This window comes from Labrus bergylta, chromosome 7 (assembly GCF_963930695.1).
Source record: "Labrus bergylta chromosome 7, fLabBer1.1, whole genome shotgun sequence".
Lineage (NCBI taxonomy): Eukaryota > Metazoa > Chordata > Actinopteri > Labriformes > Labridae > Labrus > Labrus bergylta.
This window is the reverse complement of record NC_089201.1, coordinates 16,701,282-16,724,597: the sequence shown is the minus strand read 5'-3', so window position 1 is coordinate 16,724,597 and position 23,316 is coordinate 16,701,282. Positions and strand designations below refer to the sequence as shown.

Here is a 23,316-nt window from a genome sequence, read left to right as displayed (position 1 = left end):
CGGCTCCACACAGACACACAAGTGGTGATCCTGGATGTCCCAGTGGTTGTTAACACTGCTCTGCTTTGTAATATGTATTCACTTTAATAATGCAGAATGAGACTTCCTTTTTTTTCTGTTTTTACATTCTCATCCAAGCGAGCCGAGAACACAATGTTTGCCTCAGCCTGAACCCCCGTGGGAATCAAACCCTCTGTCCCCTGCACTTTTTGGACTCGAGGAGGAAGAAGTTCTACTGACTGAACACAAAAAGACACAAACACGCACGGCTGAAAATATCCCAATTAAAATAAAACATGTCAGCGTAATGGAAAAAATGCCATGAAATGCATTAAAGGATAAGGGAAATTAAAGAAAATAGAGGAATCCTTAATCCAGGAAATGAAGTCATAGAGTTAGTGAGCGCACTCTTCTTATGAGAGTGTGGGATTTGGCACATTAGAGAGTGTGTGCTGTTACATAACGAAAGGAAGGAAGAGAGGGAGACAGACCCATGATGCAGATTGTAGGGTGCGTCTGTTGGGTTCATAAGACAGGGTGTGATTGATTATGTTGGGAGATGTGTTGGAGCGGGATAAAAAAAATAGCGCTGGCATCCCAATTTTCAAACACAACACCAAACCCAGCCAAAGGTTTGAGCATTAATGGCTTGGAATAAAACCTTAAAGTGTCATGATTTGGTATTATTTAGTTTTCTATTTTCTGTTCTTACTGACAACGTCCCCTCCTCTTTAGATCCTTGCTTGTGTTGTACTTACTGTCTGATGTTTGTCGCTTTGGATAAAAGCGTCTGCTAAATGAATTGTAGAATTGAATGCCATAAAAACAGTGGTTCTCAACTGGACGAATGGGAGCCAAAAGTGGGTCGTGGAGGCTTTTCCAGTGAGTCGCGATCGTGTTCCTGGAAAAAGAAAAGTTGCAAAGAGTCTGTGAAGTGCTTTTTAAGTTCTGTTTCTTATATATTTAAAATGTTTTTTGGGTCTTTTTTTTGCCTTTATTTGATAGGACAGCTGAAGAGAGACAGGAAATGTTGTGAGGAGAGAGTCGGGGATGAAATGCAACAAAGGGCCGAGTTCTGATTTGAACCTACAGCTGCTGCGACGAGGACTATAGCCTCTGTACATGGGGCGAGGCTATCTGGGCTCCCCTGTTCTGTCACATATTTTGTACAGTCTGAGGTCTAAACTGCAAAAAGCTCCTCTTATGGGATCAATGGATGATATCACTGAGACTACTTCCATGTTTTATACAGTCTGAGAGATATGATTGGCTGTCAAAAGACCTCACGAAGAAATGAGACAACACCACCTATAGATGAACACGACAGGATCACCAAAGAGGTCAAATGTACCGCTGTGTCCACAGGGTCACCAAAATGGACACAAACTAAAAGTTCCTCACAGGAGCTCGTACCCAGGTACAAGACATCTCTCTTCAGCTGAATCTTACTGCTCACTGATGAGTCCAAACAAAACACTTCATACAAAACACCATCAAATGTAAGAACAATTAACCTGACTCAAAAGTCCCTGGACCGAGTTATGGAGGTTTAACTGGATGTACAGGTTGGCTCCAGGATGCTGTGACATCACAGTTGGGTTTGGTTACAGGTGCATGTGAGCACTTCTCTGACCTAATGCCAACAGAAATGTTGGGCATTGTCACTGGTGTTGTGACAGAAAAGAGGCGACAAATAAGGAGTGATACTAATGGGTGAAAGCATGGATACTACAGTGGCATGCTCAAGGGGCTTTCCTTAACCTTTGTCGAGAGCTGGAGATAAATGAAACCTCTAAACAGCCAATCAGGGCGATTCATCTCACCAACTGTACCGACGCGAGTGTTTCAGTTTGTCAATCACAGCATGTATGTAAGTTCAGCTTTAGGACAGAAGGCACCCTAAACACACACACAGTCATCACACCTTTCATTCCCTCTTGTGTTAGCAGATATTTGGCTGCAGAAACCTTCATTGTTCTGAGCCCTTTATCTTCCTCCCACAAAAACACTCCAAGATGGAAGAAAAATCCTGAGGGATTTCAGCGGTGAAGGCTTTGTGTGCCGACCTCAACCTGCCCTTCAGCTCCCTCTGCTTTGTCAGGAGTTTTCTTCTGTTTGTGTTGAGGTGCCTCCAAACGGAGTGCTGCCAGCTGAAACCAAACAAAGGGGGAGATAAAAATCAGACACACGAACATGAAAGTCCCCAGATGTGGAAAAAAATGCTCAGAGTGTTTTGGATAAATGGTGAAATTTAGACTGATGGAAAGATTGACGGGAAATTTGCCTAGAAAATTGTCTTGAATTTGGAGGCAGAGTTGAGAAATGAAGGATGACTATATGACAACAAAAAGCCAGACACAAAGTGAAACATGCTTTAAAACGTGCCTCTCTATATAAATGGGCAGAATAAAGTCATGATCTGCATTGTCTGTCTACCTGTCAGCGTGTTCAAACCTTTGCCAAATTACTGTTTTTGTGAGGAAATTCCTGCAGACTGTGAACTTAACAACAGCTTCCCGGTGTGGATTTCCAAATAATAGGTGTGTATGGAGAGCGTGTCAGGATGTTGTCACAAGCACGCTGCCACACGCCTCCTGGATATGGAGCCCCTTTGGAAAACGAAATTCCAATGAGCTCAGAGAGTTCCTGACGAGTGACTTGGGACAAACATCGTGTGACAGCTGTCTGAAGCTTTTATTTACCTTAATGAGCCACTGAGGAAAACCAACAATAACATGTTTGCTGAATGTAAACATAAGAGCTTGACTGAAACACCAGCAGCTCTACATTAAGAATTCATATCGGCTTAGCAGGAAAATGACCACCAGTGTGTATCTCAGATCCCTGAATAGTTTGATAATGCTTTAATTCAAACGCCTCTGTAATCTGTAACTTCATACATGAAACATGAATAAACGTTAATCAAAATTAATTAACAATAAATTAAATTGATATGGTGATGATATTTAGGATGGTTTTGATGGCCCAGGTTCGGGTCCTGCCTGTGGCTCCTTTCCTGCATGTCTTTCCCTACTCTCTATCGCCCTGATTTCCAGCTCTATCCAATGTTCTATATCTCCATTAAAAGCCCAAAAATAAATCTAACAAAAAAAAAAGAACAGCTGTTGATATAGTTGTGTAAGACAATATACGTGCTGACCACACCTGCGGCGGCTGTTGGTAGAGTCGGTCGTATCTTAACCTGAAGGTCGAGGGTTCGATCCCCAGCTCCTGCAGCAGCATTTTCGAGGCATCCTTGGGCAAGACACTTAACCCCTTATTGCTCCCTCTGTGTCATCTGTGGTGTATGAATGGGATTAGTTACTTCTGATGGTCACTTTACACAGCAGCCTCTACCATCAGTGTGTGAATGTGTAGGTGTGACCTGCGGTGTAAAAGCACTTTGAGAAGTCAGAAGACTAGAAAAGTGCTATAAAAGCTCAAGTCTATTCACCATATACCTGTGTGTCCAATCAGCCTTAAAGCTGACTTTGCTCCTCTAGATCCTTGCTTGTGTAGTTCTTACTCTCTCTCTGTCGCTTTGTATAAAAGCATCTGCTAAATGAATTGTAGAATTGTACACCATGAAAACAGTTGTTATCAACTGGTCGGCCTGGGACCCAAAATTGGGTCGTGGGGCTGTTTACCAGTGGAGCAGGCTTTAGAAGGTAACCAGGTGTTTTCTTGAACTTTGACTCTATTTTTCCAAAACATTTTGTGATCTTAATGTTGTTTTTGTGTCCTGTGTAAATTTGAGCTCCATGCCCTCCAGCAGGAAAGTCAGGTTACCTCAACAAGTCCAACAGGATGCAAAATTATTTCACTCAGTGCATCATATAATTAAACGTCCCCAGTATGAATCATTTTCCTGTTCACTATCGATGACAGATTATGTTATTTTAGGATGGTTTACTTTGTGTTGTCGCTTCATGTATACCCATAGTTAAGTATTTTAATGTTTTTAAGTCTATATACCTGTACTTTCAGTGTGTTTGTGCTGTGAAACAAGTTTCCATGGAGACAATAAAGTGAAAGTTGGTAATTATAAAGGTTCTATTGGAGTAGCTCTGTGAAGGGAAATCCTCCTGAAAGTCACATATTCTCCTCATTTTCAACAGTTTTCAATAAGTCTCAAAACATGTCTGTGAAGTTTCCTGTATTTGATCATGCATATAAACCACTCTATTTCAGCCCTGCTTAGAACAGGCTGTTTCTGTGTCTGTACCTTTAAATGTAAATGATTTGTGTCTGACCACGTCCCTCTCTGGAAGGGCTTGGGGGGCTTGACCTTTCTCGCTCCATGTCCTATTCATAGCTTTCATGTGACGTCACACTCTTATGGAACCGCCCACCTGGAGGGCAAAAAAGGCTCTCTACCACTGTACGCTACTGAGAAGTTACCAGTCACAGTGGCCCCCTACGTGTTTTTATCTGTTTTATTTCTAAATTTTTTAAATGAAATACAGTTGTTGTTTAATATGATAGGCTACACTAACCGGTGAGGATACAAGCCCGAGTTTTGCTTCTACAGAATTTAATCCGAGAAAAAAAACAGAAAGAAGGGCGTTTGTGGATTAAAGCAGTTAGACCCTCCGTGGCCCCTGTGACGGGAAACATTGGACTTCTCCTCATCCTGACATCAATTATAGTGTTGACTAAATCTAAATATTCATGCCTTTAACTCAAATTACTGCCCAGAACACTAAAATTGACAGCTGATACTATCGCTAGCGAACGCCAACTAGCTAATGTTAGCTAATTAGTACTCACCGATGCTTGAATGATGAGGAATTTCTTGCCCTTCACATCTCGAACAGCAGCATTATCAACCCACACCGATCAATAATACATAAAGCTGCCTGTATGTTTGTAGACGTTCATCCTACAGCGGCGTAAGAAGAGGGATTCTCCTCTAAATATCATCAATATCACTGAAGTGACGTTCTGGTTTTAGGGTGTAAAAGAGTGACCATGTTAACTGATGACTTTCAGACTGAAAGTGTCCTAACAAATGCCTCTCAGTTCAGTTTTTGTATTATCATAATGTCATAATTACTTATGAGATATGTTTTAATGAAAGCTAAAAATATATGCTTTCATAAGGACACATAACGTACGACATCCAGACTCATTCGGCTGACAGTCACCAGGTAACTCTTTTAACCGTAACACCGGCACAGACTTTGCCGTTTCTAGCGATATAAATAGTTTCCCGTGTGTTGTTAAAGTCTCGCCCCAAACTTAAAGTTTATCTTAATATCTTAGTTTTGCTATGGTTGTCAGGTGATGTATACATGTGTCATTTATAGGAGATGTTAAATTAAAATCCCGTGATGCAGTTCTACACTGTTTTCAACGGTGGCCATTACTTTCATGAGCGTTTTTTTGCCCTCCAGCCCTCGGCACTGGTGACGTCACTGAAAGTTATGAATTGTTTACGGTCAGAAGGCAGACTCAGAGGGCAGAACAAAAACCTAGCTGTGGGAATGTCATCCGCCTGGGGGAGGGGTTACTGCTCTTTGTGAAGCCATGAAGGGAAAATCTCCAAACGGCCTGTTTGAGCACACATTTTCTGAGAAGTGGAGCAGGCAGAAGACAGAGAGGAAGGACTTCTCTCATCATTGGGGGGTTTGTTGACAGACTAGGGACACATATTAGTGTAAGAAGAACATGGTGAAGTTAATTTGCATATATATATATATATATATATATATATGTGTGTGTGTGTGACCTTTAATGCTTTTAAAGTTTAGTCACTTCATCCTAATAACAACTTCGACTTTTTGTCCCCATATTTACAGAAAGTTACTTCTTGCTTGGACAGGGATGAGGCGATAAAGTACTAAAATTGTAGCTTGTAAGTAACTTTCATACATATGATTAACTATCAAATATGATGTTAGCCAGGAACTGCTTGAATATTAATATTAGCCTTTTGCCCAACAGTAACTTGTGAGTCATCAGATATGTTTTTCTACTTTCTACTTCCATGGGCCGATGTCCCTCCAAATATTCACTGTTCATTATCTTTTCAGGTGCTCAATATTCAAGAAGTGGTGTAATGATAACGATGTGACACATACTCCAAATACATATTAGAACCTGGAATGCATTTGAGCTTTCCATTGTGAGCAAAGCATCAGAGAAAAATATCTGCTCTGTGAAAATATTGAACCAACCATAGTCTCAATGAGTTGTTCCCCTTTTTTCTTTAATTCTTTAGGGTTGGGCAGGTACAGTGTACAGAAGTGCTGCGGGAACGTATGTGGTTATGTTTGTGTGTGTATATGGAAAACAGATAAAGTAGTGGAAGTTTTTTCATAACCCCACTATATCAACTCCTGATGCCACAACAGAGTAGTGACCAACTTTGGGTGCTGGTAGTCAAGTGGATGGTGCGTGTGCCCCATGTGTTGAGGCTGTGGTCCTCCAGGCGGCCCAGGTTCATGTCCAGCCTGTGGCTCCTTTCCTGCATGTCGTTCCCCACTCTCTCACCCAGATTTCTGGCTCTATCCACTGTCCTGTGTGGCCCAAAGAGCCCAAAAATAAACCTTAAAAAAATAAATAAAATAGTATCCAACTAAATCCAGGCTGATCTGTCTGGAATTAGAGTGTATGCCTGCACATTTGAGACCAAAGCTTTCCTTAATAAGGCCCCTAATTGGTTAAAGGAAGTCTTTAATCTCATTATCAGCTCCTCTCAGTTAAATCACTTAGAGACTCAAGGTGGCACGTCTTTTAAAGAGCACAAAATCAGCACTTTTCGTTGACCGATTGCTTCAGAGAAATAAAAGCAGCAGCTCCTCTCCTGCTCTCTGTTTTCTCTGTGGAAGCCTGCTGCTGTGGTGCATTTAAGTTCTAAAGGAAAATGTGGTAACTGTGAACAACTCAGAGTTTCCATCGATGTCTCTGTTGCAGAGATGTGATGATGAAATGAGTGTTAAGATTAATTTAATGCTGACATCTAGTACGATTAACGACTGAATCAGAGAAGAGGTTTTTAATGGGAAGATGAAGTCACCTGTTGAACAAAGTCTGACTTGTTTTCGTTTTCAAACACGAGAGAAAATGTTGCATTGTGGGAGTCTCACACCAAAAGAAGTCATGAAACAAACATCTGTATCGGAATCGGTAATCGGCTAAATTGTTATTTCAAACATCGGTATCAGCATCAGCCCTAATTTTCCTAATCGGTGCATTTCTTCTTTAAAGAAGAACTGATTTCATATGCAGTGCAAAACATACCTTAGACCTTATTTGTGTCACACTCACACAAGTGTCACAAGTGTGTCACACTTAACTGATCAAAGATGTGAAACATGCCTGATTAAACATTTGCTTTTGGGCGCTCCTCATGTCGCACTGACATCATAGTATGATAAATGACAGCGTAGTGTCCCTGAACTACTTGTGTTGATGGATCATTTAGGGACCAATGTACGGTGCATGGAGCGGTTGCTTCCTGATTTAAAAAAGTAAAATCATCACGAGGCAAGGGAGACAACAAAGATCCTTTATTGTCGGATGTAGTAAATGTTTGGCATGATAAACCCTAAGACCACTTGTTTAAAGTTTAACTTACGTCGCTCAGGCTGTACCCAGGATTTAAAAAAAAAAAAACGGAGGTCAAAATTCCAATTTCCTCTGTCACTCCCTCCCTTCAGTATTTACTGTAGGAAATGATTAAAAAGCCCCGAACCAGAAAGTAAACGAGAAAGTCTCTTAGAGCTGTGCAGTAATGTATTCAAAAAATATTATATTGTTAAATTACAGTTTGGTATGCAAAAGAAAAAATCAAAGCTGCTCAAGTCGGCTTTTCTTGATGGGCATTAAAAAAAACAAACACTTGTCATATGTTGATATAACTGTTAATATCGTCACCTAAATGTGCTGAGCAGTACTCAGGAATTGAACTGGCACCTCTTGAGCTACCAGACCAATTTCCATACTTGGTCCGCATTGGACATGAACCAGTGACCCTCCGGTTCCCAACCTAAGTCTCAGTCTGTAAGGTTAATGTATGTATTGTATGTATGTAACCCAGCAACCCATCAGGTTAAAATGAATTAATATGTCAATGAACCTTTGTTGCAGGAAAAACTCAGTTTCAACACCAATAGTGCACGACTTAAGACTTCTGTAAAGAGAAGCATAATAAACTTGATCTGGTCTTTCTTCCACTTTTGCTCATTACCATGTTTTTGTAAAGTTCAGAACTTTCTACTTTTCTTTTTAATAAACCAAATTTGAAAAAATGTAAGCTGAGAAAGTAGTTGGTTATTACTGGGTCCTATGGCTGATCCCAATGTTGCATTCAATGTCTTTTCTGTATTCAGTTATCCATCCGTAATCCCCATTTGCTTAAAAAAACAGGGGATTAATTGATGTGTTAAATAATCTATTTACGAATAAAGTAATGAAATTCAAACATTAACAACACCAATTAACTGAGAAGGTTGGTTTTTTTTTACGATTTTTACTCAGTTTGACTTTACCTGTGCCTGTGTGGCAAAACGTATACATAATATAAGCCTATATCCGTTTAAAATGAATATGTTTAGCTTGAGATGCTTGTTTGTCCGAGCTTCTGAGGAGTTCCTGAAGGCAGCGCCGGCCCTGGCGGTGATCATTGAGCTCCCGGGAGACTCCATGGAGAGGGAATGACATGAAATAGGACTTCAGACCGGATCATGGCGGCGCCTCTCGGGCGGGACACCTTACCTGAACACTGGTGTTACGGTGTCTGCGCGGACGGCAGAGTCTTCTTCATCAAGTGAGTGGAAGAAAGAGCGCTTTACCGCACCGTGTCTCCCGGTTTAACGGGAGTTGTCAGCTGGTGTTTCCTTCCCGGTGGTGTAACAGGTGTTTTTCCCCTCTCTCTCTCTCTCTCCCTCTCCCTCTCTCAGCGATGAGACGCGGACCACTACCTGGCTGCATCCTCGCTCCGGTGAACCGGTAAACTCCGGACACATGATCCGCTCAGGTAGCTCTGCGGGGCGGGTAGCCCTGTGTGTAATGTGCCCTTGTGTGTTCACTTTATTGTGTTTACCTTTGCTGCCAACTTCCAAGTGTTGCATTTAGGGCCCGGCCCCGAGAGGAGAGGAAACTTTCAGGTGTCACCAACAAGTCTGTGGTTTCTTTACAGACCTACCTCGGGGATGGGAGGAAGGTTATACGGACGAAGGGGCCAGTTTCTTCATCAAGTAAGTACCTTCCATCTCTCTGTTATTACTACAGTCACCTGCGCAGTACTTAGAGTGGCCGTGCAGCTTAATGCGGCTCCTGCCTCTAAATCCCGGCTACTAGCAGGACTGATTACCGCAGGGACAGTGTGGATTTAAACGGGGAGTGACTGGGACTATGGCCTGCTGACCCAGTAATGACCCCGCTGCTTTCATTTTGCTGCCGTGCATATTAAACAAGGATAGAATCTCCTTCACGATGTTGCTTTTGGACATTTATCCTGCAGTGTTTGTGTGTTTTTTTTTTTTTTTGGTACTGTGCATTGCACTCGAGTTCAGATGCCAGAGTTACTTTGTGATTCTGGTATGAACTTGTTGTTACATCATGCAGTTTTTTTCTCCTCATCTCAAGACTATTTTGAATTTTGCAGCAGCCACAGCCATACCTGTGTTTTACAGTCAGTTTTCTCTCTGACTGATGCTGAGCTGCGAACATATGAAATATATGGTGGATTTCTATAGGCCAATGGGTTTATCCTTTTTTCAACATAATGACAAACTATTTGTGGTGGAAATTACTCTAATTTTCCAAGATATCTTAAAATTGCCCCATTTCTTCGGGGCAGTTTTTAAAGGTTGTAGACCACAGAGCTCAACAGAGGGCTTCTATAAGAAAATATTTTTCTCCATAGCAGATTTGATTGTTATAATGTTATAATGTGATTGCCATAATGTCATAACCATCCAAGGTAGACTCACCACGAGTGTGAAACGATGGTTTACGCTCCTGTAGAAGACCAACTTTCATACGATATCGACCTCCTTTTAAGGAGAACGCGGTTGAATCGCGATCTCAGGGACAATAACTCCACTACCCTAAGTCCTGGAGTGTTACAGCGACGTCTGTGATTGGTGGAGCCCGCTGTTACCATGGCAACGTTTACCGCCCCTGCAAACTTCGACTGATGTTCCTATATAGCCTACACACAAACTACAATATGTTACAACATTAATATGAACAATATTAACACTACATCAAAGATGCAGTTTGAATGAGGTGCGCTAAATTATTGTTTATTGGGTCTCGTTGGAATTGCAATGGATTGTGGGATGTGTAGTTCCTTCACTACCAGAAATATTATGTACAACAGTCTTCTACCTATTTCTCTGTTTTCGTTCTTCTGTTTTGTTTTTTGTTTTGCTGAATTAAATATTTTAAAGTCGTGAGTATTCAGGTAGCTGGTTGGCTTTTCTGAAATGTCAATGGAGGAGCTTGTACAGCGCTTTTCTCGTCTTCTGACTACTCAAAGCACTTTTACTCCGCAGGTCACACCTACACATTCACACACTGATGGCAGAGGTTGCTATATAAAGTGAGACCATCAGTATTAACTAATCCATTCATACACATTCATATGCCGCCGACAAAGCAGAGGGAGCAATTCGGGGTTAAGTGTCTTGCCCAAGGACACATCGGACATGTGGCTTCAGGAGCTGGAGATTGAACCCTCAACCCTCTGGTTGAGAGACGACCAACTCTACCAACTGAGCCACAGCCGCCCCCCTTTAATGTTACAACAGATGTTTGTGGTAGAGTAACACGACAAGTGTACAAGCTGGTTTCTAAGATTTACTTTCACCTAGCCCGACATAATGTAGTTAACTGTTTGGTTGAAAATGTAATTTGAGCAACAGTTCTTATAGCTCGGCGGCTTGTCCTAGAAAATTGTTTTCAAAAAAATCAAATCTGCCTCTAATAGCCCAATAGTCAAAGTGTTACTGTGTAGTTACAAATTCTAATGATATTTAGATGATGTTGACTGTACTTCATCTTCTTTATATGGAGACTGTAGTTTGTGGTGCTCTTAAATTGTCCTGCACCATACAGAGACGTGTTGTGAATATTTTGTCAAAAATCTTTGCCGCATATTCTGCACGGATGTTGTATTTCTTGAGGAAGAACTGGAGTGATTACAGACGGAAAGAGAAGAGCAGGATCACTTGTAGTACTTTCTTTTTGTGCTGAAATTGGCTGAAAATCAAATCCAGCCTATTCGCTGTTTTTGGATGAGCTTTCAGTCTTGAAATGTTTGTTAATTGGTTCCTGTCAAGGCGGCAAAACAAGCTCTGTGTCGTTTTTCTGTCTTTAGTAAATAATAAATGTTTACCCACGGTCATAATTCACTGCGATTCCCAGCACATTCGAGGTGAAACCCTTCCACAAACTCATCAAGTGCTTGATTTGTCTTTGTAGTCCATTAGAAGGATGATCATCTTTTATCTGTAGTTCATTCTGTTGTCTTGTTGTTTTGTCATGCTGCGACTTAGCGTCTCTGTGCCAAGTTTCCGTGCGTACCAAAACAAAACGCTCAGAATACAAAGAAGCCCTTGCCCTTTCACCTTGATGCATTGTGTCAGTGAATGACTACTCACCTGTATTGAAGCTGCATCGGGAGTCACGTCAACGCTGTGCCATTCCTTTTTGCCGTCTGATCTTTTGTCTGCAACAATCAGAAGAATAAAGCATCAAACAACAGCAGGTGGGAGTGTGGAATCCAGTTATAGACGAGACGGAGGGCACGGTGTGCTTTGGCAATGCAGAGCATTTGGTTCAGGACTTTGGATGGACGCTTCAAATGAAGACTCTGAACTTGGCCGAGGACTTCATAACCAAAACCTATAACGCACGCTTGACTTGGTCGTATTTCTGTCGAAGTGAACATATGAGACACTATCACTGACCTGTTGTCTACTGTATGTGATGTCATCCATTTGTTTGAGGTACCGTTTTGAAGCGTCTACTTTGGCATTGCTGCCATCACATCAGGATAGAGCTGGAGAGGAGTGAGGAGTATGGAAATGCTAAATCTAACTAACAGTTAGCCTGGCTTGGTTAGCAAGGCTCACGGTAGCTATAAGATAAGACGCCATGGCCTCCCCACATGAGGCGTGCCGGGACCTAACCACTAGGCCATCTGCTCCCTGTCTCAGGTCACTCTTGATGGTTTTCAACTATTTTTTTATGGTGGTTTTACTCACGGTTTTACACACTGTGGTCACTTGATGTTTTTTTTTGTAGTGATGTATTTTTAAAGATGTTTTTGGAGCTGAGTCTGTATGTGCCAGTATCGTCTCTACCTTGTGTGATTTTAAACTGGCTGCTAAACAAATCTCAAAGTGCAGTTTGAGTTGAAGTGAAATGAAGATGAATCACATCTAAACTTACTAGATAAATGCTCATTTTCTCTTCTGCTTCCCTGAATCTGACTTCTCTTTACAACCTGTGCAGTCGCCCCCTGCTGGCTTTCGATGTAGTATTCTTTTTCTTAACGTCGTCTGATCTCTGACTATTAACTTATCGCACTGTATCCTCAATTTCCTGCTGTTGCTTTCACAACTCTCATTCTCTTTTGTTGTTTGTACTGTCTCTTGATGTTTGCTTTTTTAAGATTTTAAGGTTTAAGACCTTTTTCAGACCAAAAGTACGTCCTCCGTTTACACCGCCAGTGACATCAAAATATATTAAAGTATGTTTTTTTCTGCAAACTGCAAGGTGGATGAAGTAGTGTTGAAGTCAAGACCACACTAACCGAGACCAATAAATACCCAAGACCAGAGGGACTCCGAGACCAAGACAAGACCAAGACCATAAACATCACAGAAAAATCATCATCTTGTGTGCAGTGGGCGTGTCACTCATTTAGACAGTAAGCTAACACAGAGGAAGGTTGCAGACAAATGGGGGTAAACACTTAACTACAAATGCATTGAAGTTATTTTCTTCTTTTAGAAAGGAGCTTTTTCCTGTCAAAAAGCCTGTCAGTGGTGGTCTTGATTTAAAATCCAGAGTCAGTTCAGTATGAGACGGAGACAAGACCGAGTAAAGATGCTTTCAATTCCGAGATGAGACCGATACCTTGAGACCAAGACCAATCTCGAGTGCTACAACGCTAGGATGAAGTCTTCAAATTGTCTCTAATTTGATAATGAAATCTGAAAAACGATTTTTTGCAGACTGAAATTCATTGCTGTAAGCTCACTATTTGACCAATATTTGTTTTTTTATGCCACTATCTATCAGTAAAAATAGGCTGCTTGAATCTTGCATATTAAATACTAGAAAAGAAAAAACCTCAGTTTGTTAATTTTCAGTGTAACTTTGGACTGGGCTCTGCCTCTTCATACCGTACATATAGTTGGTCTGTATGATGCTTTCATTGCGTGGGTTTGTTTGCAAAGCCCCCTGATGGATAATTGATTTCTCCACTTGCTGAATATTCATATTAAGACCGCACTTCTTCTAAAGACAGAAAAACATTCACATTGTGACTGTCAGATTTCTTGTCTCAGTCGGTCATCTGATAGTCATCAGATGCTTTTGAGTTCTGCTGGGATTTAGTGTTTTACGACTCTGGCTCCGTGCTTCGTTATCGGGCAGACGGAGATTAAAGTGTCAGTGCAGAGAACAGGAGTCGGAGGTCATTCATGTTGCTGTTAATGCTAACTGCCTCAGTACAAACTGTGTTGAAGCTGTTTTACATAAGTCAGCTTAGTATGTCGTTGTGTTTGATGTTAATTAGAATCCATCCGGGCAAATACTGAAGCTGTTGTGTTGTGGGCTGATGTGTTACTCAGATGTTTGTGAAGCTGTTTTCACATATGCACACAAAATATCTAGACAATTTCAGGAGGACTGCTCCGGAGATTCTCCTGACCTGGCTGTTCACATTATACTCCTCACAGCGGGAGACTATCCCTGTGTGACAGGAGGGGGGGGGGGCGGGGTCTTCTGAGGTAAGACCTGCCTTTATATAAACGCTCAGTGTAGTCCAAAGGAGGGAAAACATCAAGAAAAGAGCGCCACACTGTGAAATAGAAAATGTAATGCAGCCTTTTCATGACGTGCATGGAGATCGTAATGGTCGCATGTTTACACTCTATGCACCGTGCAGCAAACACAGGATTTAAACGTTACCCCCCCCCCCCCCTCCTATTGGCTCGAGGTGATTTCTCTGGAGAATATCCTGCTGAGTTCTCACATCAGCTCACTCGGACTTCCTGTGGAAAAAATACTAGGGGTCTGGAAGGAGAAACTCCAGGTGAAGTTTGAGCGAATAACTTGTCTGTTTGCGTTCACGCATACAGCTCCTCCTGGAAATGTCTGCAGTTTTTCAGGAGATTTCTGCAAGTGTGTGATATGTGAATTTCTGCTAAAATGAAACCGTTGGTTTAAGCCCCACCTTCTCCTGTTTTGCCTTAAACTCAAACTCATTCAGTATTTTAATTGGCCATCAAGCTGTTAACAATCTGTTGTTTGTGAGTCGGTCTTAATGTTCAAAGCTGTGGAGCATCTGTGGAATTTCTCCCAAAATGTAAAAATGCTCAACCTTGATGCCTTAAAGGGAGAAAAGCCACAGGTGGTAATCTTGTGATGCGGCCTTGTTCAGCACCTTATGTTCTTGTCCAAAGCAGTAATGAAGTTTGAGAAACTCTGAGTCGCCAAGGTTAATGGATTTACCTGTCACTGACTTCAATGCAAACAATCCCTGCTACTTTAACAGTCTGTAACGCGACAGCTGTCAGTGGCCTGCGCTGACTGAATTTAGCCAAAAATGTTTATTGTAATGGATATACCAGCTAACAGCTAAACACATTTAGCTTGACAATCATATTTGTTAAGTTTTGACCGCACAAGATTACACATTATGATACTCGGGACTGATGAATGAGTCTGTTGGTGTGTGTGGTGTGCTGAGTTGGTCGTCTCGTTGCTTTCCACACACTACACTAAGAAGTGAACTGTTAATCTGTCATGATTTGTCTTCATGTGTGGCCATGTGGAGAGTGAGAAATCTTTTGAGTGTGTGCCTGGCCTTCCAAACACAAACCTGTTGACTGCTTTTAAAGTCGACTGTCGTACTGTGGCGTTTTTGTGACTTTCTCTTCAGGTGTGAACAGAAGCCTTTTTCTTTATGAGTCGGATAATATAACTCTCTTCTCCTTCAGCCTGAGAACAATATTTGTCTCCATCTCCAAACTTTTAATTGGCGTATGAACGGTATTTCTCGAGCAGAAATGAAAGGTGAAGTAATAACAAACTTGAAGTCCAATATCCTCTTCACATCGGAGGGGGGCTGTTTGTCTAGAGGCCATGTTTATATAACACCCCCCCCCCGCCCCGCCCCTCCCTCGGGGCTGCTCGGCTGTCTGTTCTGGATCCTCTTCTATCCCAAAAATGTTTTTCATGTTTTTAATACAAGCAAAAGAAAAACAGCTCCCCCTGTGTCTCTGCATGGTTGTCTTCAGACTCTCACAGAGTTCTTGGCATCGACTTATTCGGAGAAAAAGAAACCTCATTTCATCCCTCGCTCTTAAACAGGAAACTATCTGCTGCTTGAGACGTCGTATCTCACAGCGGACTGAATCGCTCTCAGATGTTTCTTTTTATTGTTTTAATGGAGCCCAGAGAAATGTCCTCTGTGGTTTAGAAAGTATCCAAACAAACACAGCAAAGCCAAGAGTGATACTCTTGAAGTAACTTCTTATTTCTTTTGTAAGATGCATTTTGTTTTAGTCAAAGCGATGCCGACCACTCGATGGAGCACGTCTCAGTCTGAGGAGTGAGCTTCTTCATGGTTTTCTATTATTGATGATTGACTGGAGTTTTAAAAGATTTTTTAAATAGGTTGCATCCTCTTCTTCTGCAATGACTTAATATCAACAGACCGGAGAGAAAACATTCTGTTTATCCTAAAGTTTAAACTCAAGGATTCAAATGATTTAAATGTTGAACATAGGGACGTAAACTTGAGTATCTTGATATTATGTTCAGTGATAATGTATTGATTCTAACATCACTATAGATCATATTTCATAGTTCCCGTCTAGATACTTTTTTTTTTTCAATTGATTAGTCAAATTGTTATTATTGTTTATTTTTGGGCCTTTTTTTGTCTTTATTGTAGAGATAGGACAGTGGATAGAGAGAGAGTGGGTAATGACATGCGGTACAGCAGCCGCAGGCCGGATTCAAACCCTTTGAAGGTCTCGTTTGAGCTCATGACACTCAGATGACGAGTCAAACGTAATATCCACCTCATGACATCAAACTAACACCATAAACAAGCATTGTCATGATGTGTGATGGAACAAAGGATGAGTAATACTCATGATGGCCACAAAAATGATTTATTTTGACTTTGCTTCGATTCACTCTTTAAACCCAAACTAGGATGTTGTTGTCAGTTCCTCTTTATACTGAGGTTAAATTCAGACGCATTTTATTCTACAGGAAACATAGAATCTGCCTCGCCATGGAAACCGTCAAGTCCACTTTTACCCACAAATATAGAAATGTTCAAACATTTAGAAGGGAATGATGGAGAGTCAAGAAAATCCATTTTTGATCTGCTGGAAATAGTGACCTTTTGGCTTAATATAAGACTTAATTATGCAGGTTTCATTATTGTTTTCTGTTGAGGGATGAATAATCTCGCCTCCTGGACTTGTTAATATAAACTAAGAGCAGAGTAAATGTTGCCTTTGCTTCCAGCTAAATAAAGAGAATTTGGCATCGTTTAACGCCTTATGGGCAGCGTTTAGCATAAGAACATGAAACTCCTGTTTTTGTTTTTGTTTTCCTACAGACACTCAGGGCAATATATATTTCTTCTGTTAACCTTTGCGAGTCCCAAAAGTGTTGATGAGCTCATTGTAGACGTAGCAGCATCGGCATCAGCAAACAGATTGTGTCTGCCTCTGGCTGTTTCCTTGTTGTTTTTTCTCCCCCCTGTTCTTCCCCAACAGACCCTCTTAGTCATTCTTTGCCCGGGCTTGCTTTAACAGCGCCTTCTTATGTCCCCCTGTGGACAAGTGGGACGAAAGTATGAGTTTGTTTGACGACTTCCACCTCCGCTGGTTAACCCCCCCCTCCCCTCACATACCTCTCTGCAGCATTTATCAGCATGTGTGTCAGTGTGTGCTATAGTCATTTGTTTGTCTCACTTTCCCACTATTTGTCCTCTATCCTGTGCTTGCTCACGCTCATACCTACGTACATGCAAACAGACATGATGTGTCATGAGATGTGTCATCCTCTCTTACCTCGCTCTGAGGGGCCTTCAGGAGCTCCTTCTCCTCCCTGTATCCTGCAGACTCTCACCAGCAGGGGGCTCCTGCTACAGAGAGGTGTGGATAAGATCCAAGGAGGGATCAACCTCCTGCATGACTGGGTTCAACTGGAGGGGATTTAAGGCCAGCAGGAAGTAGAGGGAGAAAGAAAGGGACGGAAAAATGTGAGAAAGCCAGGCGGAGAGTGTGAGAAGTCAGGGTTGTGTTGGTGCTGAAGACAGCTGGATGAGTCCTGTCCTGACTCATTATCCTCCAGCTTCTCTAATCTGAAGGTGTGAGAGACACGGTCACTGACCTGTGGAACCTCTGACTCTGTTTACAACCTCCTGTAATATAAAGCTGTTGATTTCACTTTTCTGCAGTAAATTAAATATTTGCAGCAAAATAATCAGGTACATTTGGATGCATTATTCCTTCCTGATTTAGACTTGAGTATTGGCCATTATCCCTCCAATACCAGTATGATAATAAACAATAGACAGATCTTTTTTTTTGTATATAATACAAGTAAAAACCAAATGAAATCCTGGTCCCCCAACACTGGGTAATTTTCTTGTTTTTTAATTACCAAGAAAGTGCATGCAAACCTTTACATCGGGGAAGTTGCACAAATATTTTGGCAATGTTTCATCACCGCAATTTTGTTAACAGATTTATGCGATGCAGACAGTGCTCTCTCTTGTTGTTGAAGCAGCAGCTTTGTTTCAAACCATGACTGAGGATCTGTAGTTGTTTTTTTGTTTTGTTTTAAAGCTTTTAGAGATTTTATTTTGATTTTAAAGGTCACATATCATGCAAAGTACACTTCACCTTGTTTTCTAACTCCCTAGTTTCCCTAGTTTCTCCACAAACCCTCTAATTATGAGAAAAGTCTATCCTCTCCGTCTTTTGCCTGCTCCACTTTTCAGAAAATGTGTGCTCAAACAGGCGGTCTGGAGATTTTTTTTTCCCTTCATGACATCACAAAGGGCAGTAACTCCTCCCCCAGGTGGGTGACACTCCCACAGCTAGGTGTTTGTTCTGCCCTCTGAGTCTGCCTTCTCACCGTAAACAATAGGCCATGGAGCGAGAAAGACCAAGACACCCAAGCCCTTCCAGAGAGGGGGCGTGGTCAGACACAGCTCATTTACATATTTAAAGCTACAGACACAGAAACAGCCTGTTCTGAGCAGGGCTGAAATAGAGGGGTTTATAGGCATGATCAAATACAGGATCAGAGTGGATTTAGAACAAGAAACTTCACACACATGTTTTGAGGAGCTCTGAGACTTATTTAAACTTGTTGAAAAGGAGGATAATATGTGACCTTTCAAACATGTGGTATCAAAAATGATCGAAATGTGTCAAAGTATGGACATTTTTAAAAACCTTCTCATTAGTGGTAAAACACTGATTTCTGACATTTAGCCTGCTGTAACTGACACTGCAGTCTGCTACACTATCGTTGTTCATGTCCCCCATCATTACATGAAGATGAGGACTATCAGTTCATTGTGTCGTATAAGTCATGGCATCATACTTGTACATTGACTGGCATACATTCCCAAAACAGATACATCCTGATATAACGTCAACTGTTTTATAAAAACTAAAACTCATAATTGAAATGTAAAACCAGTCTTCTCGAGCTCAGTGCTGATGAATGACTCAGGAGTTTGCAGTGCACCGAGGTGACGTCTCTGCAGAAAGCTGACTTTGCAGTGATTTGAACGCTGCTTGATTGTCAGAGTAAGGACAATGATCGTATCACCAAGCTGTGACCAAGAGGCTTATCTCAAAGCAGCTTACACTAATGTCAGGAGTATGACCTCCAAGACTCAAACCTTAAAGGCTCTGTGTTTGTGTTGACTGTAGGTACCACCGGGACCTCTGATTTTGATTCATGACTTTGTTAAACCCTTAAAGGTTTGCTGAGGAGGTGGGCTTACTGTCTGCATAGAGTGAGCTCACAATGACACACATCCAGTCCTTCAAAGTGCTCAGCATGAATAGATACCTGGTTAAAAGCTTTGCATTTCTGTTTAAAAAAAGAAGAAAAAAGAAACACAGCCGCTCACACTCTTTCTCAATGAACAGCAGGATAACCTTGAATGTCTCTGTCATAGACCTCCCAGAAAACCAATAAGAAGAATGAAAGGATGAGTCAGAGCAGAAAATATTCCTGCGTCCCCCGGAAAGATGTGGGATATGAGCTGGCCCAGCTGTTTCCATTTTTCAAATCTTGATTTTGAAAGAGAGGTGTGTGGTCCCCAGGTGAACACAGCTCTGAATAGACCTAAATATAGACTCTGTGTACAGAGAAGGCCATGCTGCATTAGGCCGAGTCCTCCTGAATGGCTGCTTTCAGGTTGTTTTGCCCACTCAGAAAGGACATTGTCATGCAATACTTTTAGAAAAGCAGATGTTTTTTTTTCTTTCCTGGTGGACGCTCTCTGTGGAGCTGCTGATAAAAACTGATGGATCATATTAAAGGCGTGAGGACACAGGGCTGGTTTGTGCTCACCGCCTGTTGCTCTTTGTCCTCAGATGAAAAAAAGAGGCTTTGTTTTGTCGTGGTAAACCAAAGAACCAGCAGTTCTCTGGCAGACAAATAAAGGCTGGAAGAGAACGCTTTGTCAACAATGGCGTTTCTGTTGTCTTCAGTGGTTGAAGGTGCTAACCGGTTCCTGTGTTTGCTTTTTGAAAACTGCAGGAGGGTTTAAGATAACTTCTTGTAAATGTCAGCCCAAGGACGCCGTGTGTATCCAATGCTTTGTATTCTGCACTTAATGATTCGCTTTCTGGATCTTTGCTTCCAGCACCTGCTTCTCTGCTTCAGCGACATTTAGCAGAATTGTTTATTTTAGCCTCATGATTGTGTTTCAGTAGACTTCAGATTATGAGGGTCAATCAGTAACTCTCAGAGGTGTCCAGGTGAATCATTTCATGACTCTATTCTTCACACATTTCAAAGGTTTATTCTTGGCTGGAAGTTTCCTCCAAAGTGGACATGAAAGAGTTTAAATGTTTGAAGGATTTACCTGCTGCAAAGCTGAAATGCTTAATAGGAATGCAACATGACAGGAGATTCAGAACATCAGACCCAAAAAACAAAAACAAAGACCCTGAAATGACTCACATTTCTCAGTTGAATCTCTGCTCTCTTGGTTCTGAGTCATTGTTCATAAAGTAAGACAGCATTGACAGCATGAAAGGCTGAGTTTGAGGCAGAGTTTTTAAACAAGTCCTCAAAGAACATTCTTAAGATACAACATACTACCCTAACCCTGTCCCCAGAGAGTCCTGCAGTTACAAGAGAATTCTAAAGTACATAAATAGAGATCATACGATTCCACATATAAATAAAAGCAGAAAACCTTCCTGCAGCTGTGACATATTGACTTGTTGCACAGCCCCTTGGCACATCATCCTACATGACCTCTTATTAACGCACATCGGGACAAATGAACGAATGTTTATAGCTGTTCAGCCTGGACCCTGAATCTTCTCCCAGAGGAGTAAAAGCTGAAACTCAGAGTAACATTAACATATATTTCTGCTGAACTCCATTGATTCTCAGTCTGAAGCACATACGCCAGGCCTATTCAACTGGCCGTCCAGGGGCCAACTCTGGCCGGCGGATGACATCAGACTGGCCCGCGGATCTGTTCCAATAAAAATTAAATAAATTCTTAACAGGGGGGAAAACTTGTGAATGACTGTGTTAAAAACAGCAAAGCGCTCCCGTTTAATAGAACATCTTTGGTCCTGTGCTAGCAGCCTATCACAAGCTTGTGTTGTTGATTGAAAAAGTGGCTTTTGCGCAGTGTACTGCTGAGGTGGGCTCGCTTGTTTGGCCCCCTGGTTCCTTAGCTTTCTGAAAATGTGGCCCCCTTAACAATAGAGTTGAAAAGCCCTGACATACACTGTTGCAGTCTGGAGCAGAGACTCTCAACATGGGTCCTTCAGCCAAAGTAAAAAATAATCATAAAAGTAAGAAAAGTAGGACAGTATGGATCAGCTATTTTGGTGCCATTCCCAACTTTCGACAGTGGAAACACAAATAAATGCGCAGCGGACCGGACCGAACTGGACTGCTTTGTGAAAAGAGGCTTTACAGGTGAAAAATGAGACCCATGTTTGCTGCTATTGAGGTTTGATCTGATGCCGAACTGGAATACCAAAAGAAAGAATAGTCAAAGCTTTGCATTGAGCCCTAAAAATAAAATCTGCTTCTGAGTCCGATACAGCGCTGAACTTCTGATGAAATCACAGCGTGTGTATTGATGTTGTGGTTTGGCTGGACTGAATACTTTCACCACTTTTTGTTCCGCTTAAAGCCAAAGAATCAAGTCAGTGCAGGAATGCTGAGTAAATATTTGATGATTGTTTGCCTCTCAAGGAGACAGAACGTAGAAGCTTTTGAAAGAAAGGGTCTTTTTTCTTTTTGTTCGAGAACAACTTTGGAAAAAGCTGAGAACATTTTCATCAAGTTCAGGTCAGGGAGCTTCCAGAGGGAGAGAGAGTATCTGCTGAGGAGGCAGCTTCTCTCTCTCTCTCTCTCTTCCTCTGTGCCGGCTCTCTTGCTCTTTCTCTGAGAGCTGGTTTTTGGTCAGTCATGACAGATGACCCTTCTCTCTTCCTCTGCTGCACCTTCACCTGCTGACCTCATTTATTTTCCTCTTCCTCTCTGAGAGGTTGAGCGAGGTCGAGACGGATGGGGAGTCCTTCTCTTATCAGTCCAGAAAGTCACTAGTGAGGTTTGAATTCACAGCTCTTGTTTATAATTACAGTTTCAACATTTAAGAATCACACTGAGAAGAAAGAATCCTGCGCACGACTCTCGCTCAGCATCACCAATTAATTAGAATAAATCATGACGTTTCGGTCTCTCTGAACCTTTGACAAGTGTGTTCTCGCTTGTCATGTGTGTTTGTCATGTGATATGGTAGTTTGGCTTTATTATAGTATAAGAGGAGGAAGAAACGTGTCATCCATCATGATATACAGTCAATGATTTTTAGGTGAAGATTATTTCAAGATTATTTTTCACAAGGTTTTTTACAGTTATCTGTAGAGGTATCACCCTCCAGTACAAACTGTCCTTGTATCAAGACTGATACATATAATTAAAGATCCCACATTATTCCCATGTTCACCTTTCATGTTGTCAGTCTGTGAAACCTTTAGCAGCTCATAAAACTCCTTATTTATCTGATGCCAGCCTCTGCCTGAAACTGTTTGTTTCAGCTGCTGTCTCTTTAAGGCCCCCCTCCCCATGTGCCCACTCTCTTCTGATTGGCCAGCTCTCTGGAAGCCTTTCCAGGGGGGCAGAACGCTGCAGGGCTGCCAGGGTGGGGCAGCTCTCTAGTGCTTGGAGAAGAGAACCTGTGCAAACGGCTTCACTTCCCTAAGTAGAGGCTTGAAGCCATCTCAGGAAATCCAGCGTATGTTTACCCCGTGAGCTGAGTGAAATAAAAACCTCACAACATATCCGTTCGCTTTTGTAACATTTGGAATCCAAATGTGACATTTTGATGGCGTTTCAGGTCTGAAGATCTTTGATTTAAAGCTGTGAGCTCCGTTTGTTTCAGGAGTGACGTTAATGGAAGGTAAGAGTCTGATAAGAGCAGTGAGTCAATGTTTCTGTCTGAGTCTGACTGATGGTATTCAAACAGAAACCCCACAGGGAAACAGTCAGCATCGCTGCTAGCTAATGATTGATCAACAGCTCAGTGAGAGTGTGTGTGTAGTTGAACACATTCTTGTTTCCTTGTTTCATAGTAACTGTAGAAACTCAGATAAAAGAGAAAAGGCTTCTTTTATTCTCTTTCAGATCACCAGAGCTGACGTCAAGAATCACAGATATTTATCAAACAAACATCTTCATCATCGTTGGTATAAACTTTTTTGTACAATAAATCTTTTTTTTTTTCCAACACTCATCAAACAAATGATCGTCTTCTGTTCTCTGTCATCTTTATGTCAGAATTGTTCCATTGAACTCTTAATCACGGTTTCTTTC

The 23,316-nt window shown here is 41.6% G+C and overlaps 1 protein-coding gene across 10 annotated transcripts in view; it reads left to right on the top strand.

The window, feature by feature from the left end:
• The first annotated feature begins 8,613 nt into the window (after nucleotides 1-8,613).
• plekha7a (pleckstrin homology domain containing, family A member 7a) overlaps nucleotides 8,614-23,316 on the top strand; it is a 161,645-nt gene continuing 146,942 nt past the window's right edge. For 9 of the 10 annotated variants that reach the window (XM_029277827.2, XM_065956888.1, XM_065956896.1 and 6 more), the window contains exons 1-3: nucleotides 8,614-8,773; nucleotides 8,907-8,983; nucleotides 9,146-9,203. In XM_029277827.2, the coding sequence (XP_029133660.1) occupies nucleotides 8,691-8,773; nucleotides 8,907-8,983; nucleotides 9,146-9,203 (218 nt within the window). In that variant the 5' untranslated portion in view covers nucleotides 8,614-8,690. The remainder of the gene's footprint in view (nucleotides 8,774-8,906; nucleotides 8,984-9,145; nucleotides 9,204-23,316) is intronic. The other variant, XM_020636512.3, reaches the window with a different exon arrangement.